Raw genomic sequence first — 12,689 nt, forward strand, 5'->3', positions numbered from 1 at the left:
CCCTTCCCAAACATCAAACATTGTATTTATTGAGATCATGCTTATTATAGATGTTATTATCATGCAGGCCTTTGAGCCTTCAAAGATTATATTTGACGTAATTTAATAGACTAAAAAAGAAAAACAGACAAACCATCTGCTAAGACACTTGAGCTGGGAGAGACTGAGCAGCAGTCCTTGGTGATTTTCAAGGTGGAGAAGCTTTATACACCTCTGCCAGAGGCTGGAAAAATGCTGATTCCTGGCTTTAGAAAAAATCAGAAGCAAATGCTTTCTTCATTGCTATTTTTTGAAATTTCTGTGTGATTTAAACCTTGATGCCCGTTTGTGCCAGATCTTACTCTTATTCAACAGGAAGTGGATGCTTTGGAAGAACTAAGCAGGCAGCTTTTTCTGGAAACAGCTGATCTATATGCTACCAAGGTACAGAGCAAGGAGACTGCAGTGTGGTTTTTACCAATGTGATGGTAAAACTAACCTGAAAAGACTAAAGAGCAGGCTGCGCTTGTAGCTCAAGGAGGAGCACTTGCCTAGCACATGTGAGGCCCTGGGTTTGATCTTCAGCACCACAAAGAAATAAATATATAAAATACAGGTATTCTGTCCACCTACACCTGAACATTAAAAAGCAGACTAAATAACTGTAGTGTTCTCTACGGCAGAGCAGAGCAAGGAACACCTCCCAGCTTCATTGTAAGGTTGGAGCATTGGGGAGCGTGGTGGCCTGATGAGGTCTTTCCTATCACTGCACAAGTCCTTAATGGAGTACTTCAATAGTAGAACATGGAGGGACAGTCAGAGGAGGCTTTTCAACATCTAGGGAGACGGCATGTACCACTTCCTACTGAGCCGGGATCAAGATGGCAGCTCCGCAGCTCCTCTGTTTCTTTTTTTTTTTTTTTTTTTTTTTTTTTAATTTTTTTAGTTGTAGATTAACAAAGTACTTTAATTTTGTTGTATTTGTTTTTATGTGGTGCTGAGGATCAAGCCCAGTGCCTTACACATGAGAGACAAGCTCTGTGCCACTGAGCCCCAGCGCCAGCCCACTCCCCTATTTCGTTTTATTCCCTGATAAGTTAGTTATAAGAACAGTAGAAGCCAGGCACAGTGGTGCACGCCTGTAATCCCAGCAGGTCAGGAGGCTGAGGCAGGAGGATCACAAGTTCAGAACCAGCCTCAGTAAAAGCAAGGCACTAAGCAACTCAGTGAGACCCTGTCTCTAATAAAACTGCAAAATAAGGCTGGGATGTGGCTCAGTGGTCAAGTGCCCCTGAGTTCAATCCTTGATACCAAAAAAAAAAGAAACAGTAGATACCTATCTGCCAGGTTGTCCCTATTTTAACAGACCCAGATCAAAAGGCCCTAACTGCAAGAAGTAACTTTCCTGTATATACCTAGAACGCAGTATGATTCAAACGTGCAAACTCTATTAAGGTTTCAGACTATTTTAATCCTTTTTGAGGGTGAGTGCACAGGGGTAGTTATGAAGGGTAGAGGTTAACTAACAAGCTTTAGAGACAGACCTGACCCTACTCACCAAATTGACTTTGGGCAAGTTATTTAACCTCTCTCTCGATTTTCTCATCTGTAAAATGAAGATAATAGAAATACTCATCAGAAGATTAAAGTAGACAATGCATATAAGATATTTGTCCCAGTCTCTGGCTTAGAGTAAACATTCAATAAACGTTGGCCACTACTGCGACTGTCATTTTAATATTATTACCATGGGAGTTTGGGACTCAGCTTGAACAGTGATTCATGGAGGGGTTTTCTTGTTGAAAATACGTTTATATTTGCTGAGACTGACCATGTTTTGTGTTTGATTTTCCTCAGGAGAGAATAGAATACTCCAAAACTTTCAAAGGAAAATATTTCAATTTTCTGGGTTATTTTTTCTCTATTTACTGTGTTTGGAAAATTTTCATGGTAAGTATATTGTTTTTAACTGTAAGAGTTGGGTAATTTTTCCCTGAAAATGGCAGAAAGAGAAGACAGATTTGATTGATATATTTGAGTTCAATTCCAAATTCAGTTGAGTTGACAGAGAGAGTGACCTTTCGCATCTCCAAGCCTCCCCTTTCCCCCTCTCCTGTTTAGAGGACGAAGAAATGGAGGCTGTGTTTTTCTTCTGTCAGAAATCATTAGTTAGGCTTATATTATGAGACACACGAGTTGATTTAAAAGTTTCTTATTTCACACTCTGCTTTTCATTACCCATGAACACATGACTGTGTATAATCTCAACTCCTAGTTTCACCTCAGAATAGAAGCCACTTGGAACAGGTGGGGTGGCGCACACCTGTAATTCCAGTGGCTTGGGAGGCTGAGGTAGGAGGATCAAGAGTTCAAAGCCAACCTCAGCAACAGTGAGGTGCTAAGCAACTCAGTGAGACCCTGTCTCTAAATGAAATACAAAATAGGGCTGGGGACGTGGCTCAGTGGTTGAGTGCCCTTGAGTTCAATCCCCGATACCAAAAAAACAAAAAAGAAGCCACTTGGGGTTGGGGAGTTAGCTCAGTGGCAGAGCACTTGCCTAGCACACACAAGGCCCTTAAAAAAAAAAAAAAAAATGGAGACCACTTTTTCTTTTTAGTAATCTATACCTAAAAACTTAAGTTCAAAATAAATTCTAAAATATTTACTTCTGTAGATAAATTCATCTTTTGGACTTACCATTCTTATCTTGTGTGATTCTCCCTATTTTATTGTCTGTGCATTTTATGTACGTTTGTTTGTCTTTACTTCTGACTCATCTGTGGGTATTCATGGATTTCAGTGTGACCGTAGAAAAGGCTGATTTGACTTTCTAGTGGTGACCTTCCTACTGGAGCTGTGTTTGCACAAAGAGGAGCTTTGTCAGCTTGTTAGTTAATTTTGAACTTCATGGATCTAATGATACAATAAATTGAAGTCAGTAACACGCAGATGATATTTAAAATCTTGATCCCTTCAATGAGAAACGATGCATAAAGTAGGATGTTCAGTTAACAAAGCCTCTAAAAGATTGTTTCGTGAGATGCAGCCTATAGGAGAGCGTGTCATTTATTAACAGCTTTTCCTAGAGTTATATAATTGACCTACAATGACCTGTTTAAAGTACACAGTTTGCTGAGTTCCTCACGTGTGCACCTGTGCAGCAGCCGTCACCACACTCCATCATGTCAGCTTTCCTCCTGCCCCTTGGTGATGCCTCTCTTCACCCTCCCCGTTCCCAGTCAAGAACTGATCTGCTTTGTGTCGTCATTCTGTCTTGCTTATTTTACTCAGCATGATTATTGAAGTTTCACGTGGTGATGTAACTGGTTTCTTTTTATTGCTGAGTAGTATTCCAGTTTGTCTACCCATTCACCTGGTAGTGGATATTCGTTCCCAGTCAGGGATATTACAAATAAAGTTGGCTGTGAACATTTGTAAACAAGTCTTGTGTCTAGACATGTGCTCACTTTTCTCTCAGATAAATAGGAGTAGAACGTGATTCATATGGCAAATGTGTGCCAAATTCTTCTCCAAAGATGGTACCAGTTTGTTCCTACTTGCAGTATGTGGGAGTTTCCCTTGTTGTACACCCTCACCAACACTCCATTTGGTTGGCAGTTTCAGACATTCCAACAGATTTGGGGTCTTGTCTTGATGCCCGTTTTTTTTTTTTGTTTTGTTTTGTTTTTGTTTTTTGTTTTTTTTTTTTTAAGAATTTTTAATATTTATTTTTTAGTTTTTTTCGGCGGACACAACATGTTTGTCTGTATGTGGTGCTGAGGATCGAACCCGGGCCGCATGCATGCCAGGCGAGCGCGCTACCGCTTGAGCCACATCCCCAGCCCTTGATGCCCGTTTTGATTTACATTTTCCTAACCCCTAATGATGTAGAGCTTCTTTTCATGTGTTTATTTGCAAGCTGTATCCTCTTTGGTGAAGTATCTTTTTAGATGCTTTTGCCAATTTTTTAGTTATATTATTTATTTTATTTTATTAGGTTTTTAGATTTTTATATATTCTGGAAATCTTTATAAAATATACTTCCAAAAATTTACAAATATTTTTATCCTAATCAGAGGCTTGACTTTTTATTCTCTTAGCAGTACCTACCTACCTACCTACCTTTCTTTTCCTACTATAGATAGTGCTTCTTGGCATTGTATCTAAGATATATTTGCCTAATCCAGAGTCACAAAGATATTTTTCATGCTTTTTTAGAAATTTTAATATTTTTACATTCTGGTCCATAACTCATCTTGAGTTAATTTTTGAAGTCGTATGGTATGAATCTACGTAAATTATTTGCATGTAGATTTCCGGTTATTCTAGCACTATTTGTTGAAAAGATTGTTTCTGCATTCAGTTGCCTATGCAGTTTTGTCAAAAAAATAGTTGAGCACATGCACATGGGTCTGTTTGTGTGCTCCTGTTACTTTCTGTTGGTATAGTTGCCTTTGTCTGCCGCACATTGTCTGGATCACTGCTTTATAATAAGCCTGAAGTCAGAGGGTGTAAGTTATCCAACTTTGTTCTTTTTTCAAATTTGTTTTGGCTATTCTATGTCCTTTGCATTTGCATATAAATTTTAGAATCAGCTTATTAGTTCTTACCAAAAAAATGCCTTCTAAATCTGTATTGGGATCATCGAATCTATAGATAGTTGAAGTGAGATCTGCCAGTATTGAGTCTCGCAGTCCATGCACCCAGAGCGCTTCATGTACTCAGACCCGTGTAGTTGCTCTCAGCAGTGTTCAGTGGGTCTTGCACATCTTCTGTCCGTTTCTCTGAGTATCTGACATTTCTGATGCTATAGTAAGTGTGATTGTTGTATCATTTCAGTTTGATTGTTACTGGTATATAGCTATGACTCCATCTTACATATTGATCTTATATTCTGCAACCTTGGTAACATTCCGTGTTTTTTCTAGAAGTTTTTTCATAGATTTCGTAGACTTTTCTGCGTAGACAGTCGGCTCCTCTTTCCTTTCTCTCTCTCTCACTCTCTTCATTTCCTCCCATTGTCTTTAGCTCCATCTCCTCCTCTCCTGTCTCTTCCCCCTTGCTCCTCCTGCGTCTCCTCGGCCTTACTGCATTGACCAGAACCTCCAGCCCTGAGTGGAGCAGAGGTTGGGGAGCAGTTGTCCTGCCTGTCCCTCATCATCGGGAAGAGTATCCAGTCTTCCACTGTTCCGCACGACGCATGCTGTGAGGAATTCCTTCTGTTCATGATCTGTTCAGTGTTAGTAATCATGAAACAGTGTTGGGTTTTGTCAGATGCCCCTTTCTGCATCTGTTGAGATTCATATGACTCTTGTATTACATTGACCTTGCACTTCTAGAATAAGTCTGACTGACTGGTCATGATGAATATCCTTTTTGTATTTTGTGGGATTCAACTTGCTAAAATTTTGTTAGGAATTTTTGCATCTCTTTTTATGTGGGATATCAGGCTGTAGTTTTCTTATCATGTTTTTATTTGATTTTTAGTCAGAATAATACTGACCTTAGAGAACTGGTTGAGAAGTATTGCCTCCTCTTCTAATTAGAATGAAAGTTTGTATGGAATGTTGTTATTTCTTCCTTTAAGGTTTCTTAGACTTGACCAGGGACAACATCTGGACCTAGAGTTTTCTTTGCAGGAAGATTTTCTTTAAAGATATAAGGTTTATTCAGTCATCTGTTTATTCCTAAGTGAGATCTTGCAGTTTGTGTCTTCCAAGTAATTTGTCCATTAGTACTGAAATTGTATTTTATTGGCATAATATTGCTCTTAATGTTCCCTTATTATCCTTTCGGTAGATACACAGTCTATAGCAATGTAGCCCCCTAGGGATTGAACCCAGAGGCACTTAACCACTGAGCCTTCCCCGGCCCTTTTTATTTTTATTCTTTGAGACCGGGTCTCACTACATTGCTTAGGACCTCGCTAAATTGGTGAGACTGGCTTTAAACTTGCACTGTTCCTTCCTCAGCCTCCTAAACTGCTGGGGTTACAGACATGCGCCACCACGCCTGTTGAGATGTCACCCTTTTATTCTTTTACTGCACAACAGTTTTATCGAGCTATAATCCATATACAATTTACCCATTTAATGTACAATTCAGTACACATCATCACCGTCCATTTTTTAACATCTTCATCAAATCTGAAAGAAACCTTATACTCATTAGTTTAAGTATTAATATAGTGGAGCATAAGATCAGCATACTCAGCATTTATAGCATCTTCACTCCTTTTGTGGCTTTGATAGTGGTTGGTTGGTTGGTTTTTTCTGGTCGAATATGGTATGACTCCTTGTATGGATAACACCACGTTTCATCCATCCATTCATTAGTTGATAACATGTGAGTTGTTTCTGCTTTGGACCACCATCAGTAATGCTCTTGTGAACACTCATGGTAAGTTGTGTGCTGTTCATGTTCTCCCATTTCTCTCACTACGTATCTGTGAATAGAATTGCTGTGTCATCTACTAACTACCTGTTTAACCTTTTGAAGACCTGCACGCAGTTTTACAAAACAGTGGCACCAGTTTACTTTCCTGACAGCAGTATATAAGTGTTCCAATTCCTCACATGGTCACCAGCACTTGTTCCTCTCTGTTTCATTGTAGCCATCCTAGTGGGGGTGAAGTGGCCTCTCCTTGATGTGGGTAACTTGTGTCCTTCCTCCTTTGCCCTCCCCTTATCAGGCTAATAGAGGGTTATCGAAACATTGAATTTTTCAGAGAATCAGCTTTGGAGTTACTTGATTTTTCTGTATTATTTTTCTGCTTTCTGTTTCATTGATTTCTGTTCTGCTCTTTGTTATTTTCTTCTGATTTGGGGTCATCTTTCTCTAATTTCTTAAAGTCGAAGCTAAGTTTATTGATTGGAGACCTTTTCTGATAAAGATGTTTCATTGCTATACATTTTTTATTATGTACCAGTTTAACTGCATCTCACTAATGATGTAGTCTTATTTTCATTCAGTTCATAATGCTTTTGAATTTCCCTTTTGATTTCTTCTCTCAGGTTATTTAGAAGTATGTTACAGTGTCTTTCCAATGACATTCTCTAATTGATTTCTATTTTAATTTTTATGGTCTAAGAACATTTTGTATAATTTAAGTAGTTTAAAATTTATCAAGGCTTGTTTTATGACTCAGAATATAGTCAGCTGAGCTCAGCATGGTAAACATTCTGTGTGCGCTTGAGTAGAATGTGTGTTCTGCTCTTGTTGGCTAGAATGGCCTACAAATGTCAGGTCAGGGTGATTGATAGTATTTTTCAAGTTTTTTGTATTCTCACTGATATTCTGTCTATTTTATCAATTATTATGAGAACAAGTCCAGTATTTTGGATTTGGCTGTTTTTCTTTTTTTATTTCTATCCGTTTTTGCTTCATGCATTTTGAAGTTTTATTGGGTATATAAACATTTAGGATCATTATGTACCCTTTGTTGAAAAAGTGATCCTTTCATTAATATGAAATGACCCTTCTAAGACCTGGCAATACTTTCTGCTATGAAATCTGCTTTATCTGATATTTAGATAGGTATTCTACCTTTCTTTTTGATTTGTTTTGTTTTTCCATCCTTTTATTTTCAACCTATTTGTATCTTGCTATTAAAGAGGGTTTCTCATAGGCAACATATGCAATAGTTGGGTTGCTTTTTTATCCAGCCTGATAGTCTCTGCTGAACAGTCTCTTGGCATGTTTAAACCTGGGATTAGCAATCTATAGCCCACAGTCAACCCAACTACTGCTTGCTTTTGTAAATCAGGCTTTACTGGAACGGAGCCAAGCCCATTCATTATGTATTGTCTGTGGCTGTCCCACACAGTGGCTGGGTTTGCTGACCCATGAATTAGGCTGTTTACATTTAATGTGATTATTGGAGTGGTTAGGTTTAAAACTACCATGTTGCTATGTGTTTTTATTTGTTCCATATGTTCTCCATCCCCCCCTTTTTTAAACTGCCACTTTTGTGATTAATTGAGTGATTTTCTTGATTCCATTTAATTTCGTTTGTTAGCTTGTTATAACTCCTTTTTATTTTAGTCTTTGCTCTTCAAGCATTCAAAAAATAACCACAGGGAATGAGAATTTCTTGGTTCTTTCACTGTGATTTTGTCTATCAGAATGTTACCTTTTTTGCTTCCAATAAATTAAAGTATATATGCAATGACTCTATATAAAATAAACATGGAGTAGGTAGAGACTTTTATTTGCCTATGAGTAGTCAAAATAGATTTCCTATACATAGTTTAAAGTAAGACTAGAATTGTGTTTTTTAGAAACATTGACCTATAAGATGTGTCTTAGTGATTAATTCATCATCTTTTTTGTTTTTCTTACTGGGGATTTAACCCAGGGGTGCTTTACTCAGCTCGTCATCTTAAATCACTTTTTTAAATAATAATTATTATGATGCTTTAATAGCTGGGTGCCATGGCACACATATGTAATCACAGCCTCCCTGGAGACTGAGGCAGGATGATTTCAAGTTCAAAGGCAGCCACACCAACTTAGCACGGCCCTAAGCAACTTAGTGAGACCCTGTCTCAAAATGTAAAATAAAAAGGTCTGGGGATGTGGCTCAGTGGTTGACAGCCCCTGGGTTCAATTCCTGATACAAAAAAAAAAAAAGCTCTGATGTAAAAGTTTGTGTCTCTGCAGGCAACCATCAACATTGTTTTTGATCGAGTTGGGAAAACTGATCCTGTCACAAGAGGCATTGAGATCACTGTGAATTACCTGGGGATTCAGTTTGATGTAAGAGTCATGTCAAGATCTTGGTCTGTCGAATTTCTTTGTTTTATCTGCTTTAACTTAACATTATTAAGATCCTAATGCTCATACTTTAGCTACTTGCTTCTACTTCTCTTCTTCTCCCTGTCCTTTATACAGGTTGGCCCAGTCACAGGGCACATTTGTAAAGGCCATGGTCCTCTTTCTGAATGTAAAACCCTAAGTCATGGCTGGCACCTGCTGTCCCACAGCCCTCCTCTGCTTCTCTTAGCCAGCTGCCACTTGGCCAGTCTCCCTCATCAAGTAGTCAGACCCCTGTCTCTGTGATGCTTGATGAACTCTTCAAACACACTTTTTATTTCACTGGTAGAAAATTAACTCCCAATTAGTGTTTCATGTTAGTAATGAAGTGATTTCTGCTGTAAGAAATTAATTAATGTGGCTGTCGGACTAAAGATGGTGTCACCTGTGCATGTTTTTTGTTGTTGTTGTTGGGTTTTTTTTTTTTATGTTTTTGTAGCTGCAGATGGACAGATGCCTTTGTTTTATTTGTTTGTTTTTATGTGATGCTGAGGCACAAACCCAGTGCCCCACACATGCTAGGCAAAGTGTCCTGCCCCTGAGCCCCAGCCCCGCCCCATACTTGTGTTGTTTTTTTTTTTAATCATTCTACTTGTTTCATAAAACCAGAGTCATAAACATGCTTTTGTCCCAGTTTAAGTTCAGTGTCTTTATTCATAGAAGAGTGTATTTTACAGTTGTGTGTATGGCCAGTAATTCAGACTGGTTAATACTTTTGGTAGTGAGACTGGGCCGTTTAGTGTGCTCTGACCCTAAAAGACAGGCTGCACGATGCACCAGGCTTCTGTTTCAGCAGTGTGCCCCACGCCCAAGGGTAGCTGGACAGGACAGGGATGAGCTGGTGCAGACTGAGCACCAGTCCTTGAGAAATAGCTCCAAATGTGCACTGTTCTGATGATATGCCAATGGGTTTCCTTTTTGCATGATCTTTTAAGTGTGCTTTGCTGTTGCTGCATATTTGTTTTCCTTGTTTAAATTTTGTTCTGGGCTGGGTTTTTAGAAATGTTTTTCCTGACATTACTTACTTGCTGTGTACGTATTCCATCTGTAATTCATCTGTGTCCTCCGTATTTCATGATGGTAAACAACAAGCTTTTTAAATGTTAGTAATAGCAGCTCTCCCTCACGTACTTTTCAGAACTGAATCAAGCAAAGCAGAAGGATGAAAAGATGCCATCATGTGATTCAAATGAAGTTCAGTTATTTCCTAAAGCATAGCTGAAAATGCCTATAAGTTCTTTTAATTGAAAAAGATTCATAGAAGTTTTGTTTGATTAGAGGGCTATCATTCATAAATGTTAAAAACAAACAAGCTCCTGATCATTTCCTTTCATTTATTTATTTATTTCAATATTTATTTTTTAGTTATAGGTGGACACAATATCTTTATTTTATTTTTATGTGGTGCTGAGGATGGAACCCAGGACATTCTCTCTCAGAGTCATACGTGATCAAAATACATCTTAGTTCTTAACGTCTCTCTGAACAGAGATTTAACCCATATTTTTTTTCCTCCTGTTATGGTGGCAGGTGAAGTTCTGGTCCCAACACATCTCCTTCATTCTGGTTGGAATAATCATCGTCACATCCATCAGAGGATTGCTGATCACTCTTACCAAGGTATATTGTGTCACAGTATCAAAGGGTCTTTATTTAACTGTGGCACCATGAAATAATGATACCTAATGATTTCTGCCTTCTGAAATCTGAATAGTATAAATTGCTGTATAAATTGATGACAGTATATGACATCATGTACCAAGTGCAGGTAAGTCCCAAGATAGTAGAATAAGGGTCTGTTTGTTCACTTATATGTCACTGTTATTAATAATGGAACTTAGCACATAGTAGGTGTTTGGCAGATACTCGGAATAAATGAATGAGATCTGAGGTTAGAATAATCATGAGAATCATTTATAAAGAAGATATGGAAGTAGGGAAGCGGAGTGTTCTGCTGTTTCCTGGTCAACATAGGAAGAAGACCTCATGGAGATAGCAGAGGGGACTCCTCTGGTCGAGTGTGTGGGGACCTCACTGTCCTACCGGGAGAGCAGTGTCAGCGAGTGAAGAGGGAGGTTGGGTCAGGAGAGGATCTCCAGGCTTCCAGCCTGATTCTGGAAAGAGCCATGGAGCCGACTGATGAATGCACATGTCTGTTTTAATGTCTTGAAGGGATATTAAGGTCAGGTGCATCACAGAGTCTCTAAAGTTTGATAGCATAGGAATCCTCTCAAATATCATATCACTTAAACCACCAACTACCTCCAAGGGAAGACTTGAGTTTTCAAGTCTCCTCTTCACAGCCCTAGTCATCGGAACGTTCTGTGCAGGGTCGTGGCTTAAAGAGACACTGCTCAGAGGTCCACACCTCCTTACAGTTCACGGCGGCACTTCGGCAGTTAGCAAGACTGCATTCAGTTCCTCTTCCTCCCTCTCTTCACAGTTCTTCTACGCCATTTCCAGCAGCAAATCCTCCAATGTCATTGTCCTGCTGTTGGCACAGATAATGGTAAGTGTCATGGATAAGCTTGATGTTTCCAGCTTCTTCGGACCTGTCCCTCAGTGCGGTCCACGTGAAGCCTGGACTAATTGGTCTGGTGTTTCAGGGCATGTACTTTGTCTCCTCTGTGCTGCTGATCCGAATGAGCATGCCTCTGCAGTACCGCACCATCATCACCGAGGTCCTCGGGGAGCTGCAGTTCAACTTCTACCACCGGTGGTTCGACGTCATCTTCCTGGTCAGCGCCCTGTCCAGCATACTCTTCCTCTACTTGGCTCACAAACAGGCACCAGAGAAGCATATGGCACCTTGAGCTCGTGCTTGTTCAGACTCTGAGAAGCAGTGGTGACAGTTTCCTAAGGGGAAAACAACGGAGGGGACCAGCACCTAATGGTTTTAAACAAACAAAATGCCGTGGTAGCCTCTCTCTACCTCCAGCCTATGCCTTCCTCCTCAGATGACGCTGTGCTCCTAAGTGGCCCAGCTAACACACAGGGAGAGTGGGCGGGCAGAGGGAACTGTGGGCGGAGCTGTCCGACAGCCGGCCACACACAGCCGTGTTTTCAGTCAAGGTTCCCGTGGAGAAGGTGATGGCTTTCTCTTGAGATGGTCATTAAAATCCAAGATTTTAACACTTTGGCCTGAGATTCCCTTTATCAGTCGCAGCTGGTGTCATGTTTGTTCGATCTCATGTGAGTTAGCATCCTCCCTCCTCCCCTAGCCCCTGCCCTGTTGAAATAACCAAGAGTTCATCTGTTTTCTGGGGAAAAGATTAGTAAACAACTGAAGGAGATTCTATCAAGAGAGACTACAGGTTATGTTGCCATTTTTTTAATATTTTAGTTGTAGATGGACACAATACCTTTATTTTTATGTGGTGCTGAGGATCAAATTCAGTGCCTCACACGTGCCAGATGAGTGCGCTATCACTGAGCTATAACCCCAGCCCTATGTTGTCATCTTGATTTCTTTTAAAATTAATAGTAAGAGTGAGCCGGGCACAGTGGCACTCACCTCTGTAATCCCTGCGGCTTGAGAGGCTGAGGCAGGAGGATCATGAGTTCAAAGCCAGCCTCAGCAGCTTTGAGCAAAGTGCTAAGCAACTCAGTGAGACCTGGTCTCTAAAATACAAAAAAAGAACTGGGGATGTGGCTCAGTGGTTGAGTGTCCCTGAATCAATCGCCGGTACTCCCAAAAAAGAAGAGTCAATACCCTACATTGAATTCAGGAGTGATATATCCCATGTCTTCCTTTTATTTGCCCCTCATGGTGTGAGGTAAAACAAGGAACTGCAGTAGCCACTTTCATATCCTAGGACTCCGGTTCTTCAAAAGGTAGCTCTAGAAAAATGTTTAGAATACTCAAATGCATCTTAAGACAATTATGAATGTTATCA

At 39.8% G+C, this 12,689-nt stretch overlaps 1 protein-coding gene across 1 annotated transcript in view; it reads left to right on the forward strand.

The window, feature by feature from the left end:
• LOC143389403 (Golgi pH regulator) overlaps nt 1-11,927 on the forward strand; it is a 36,405-nt gene extending 24,478 nt beyond the window's left edge. The window contains exons 9-14 of the mRNA XM_077109818.1: nt 335-423; nt 1,837-1,929; nt 8,641-8,736; nt 10,324-10,413; nt 11,237-11,302; nt 11,400-11,927. Of these exons, the coding sequence (XP_076965933.1) occupies nt 335-423; nt 1,837-1,929; nt 8,641-8,736; nt 10,324-10,413; nt 11,237-11,302; nt 11,400-11,606 (641 nt within the window). The 3' untranslated portion in view covers nt 11,607-11,927. The remainder of the gene's footprint in view (nt 1-334; nt 424-1,836; nt 1,930-8,640; nt 8,737-10,323; nt 10,414-11,236; nt 11,303-11,399) is intronic.
• The last annotated feature ends 762 nt before the right edge of the window (nt 11,928-12,689 follow it).

Source organism: Callospermophilus lateralis, chromosome 7 (genome assembly GCF_048772815.1).
Source record: "Callospermophilus lateralis isolate mCalLat2 chromosome 7, mCalLat2.hap1, whole genome shotgun sequence".
Lineage (NCBI taxonomy): Eukaryota > Metazoa > Chordata > Mammalia > Rodentia > Sciuridae > Callospermophilus > Callospermophilus lateralis.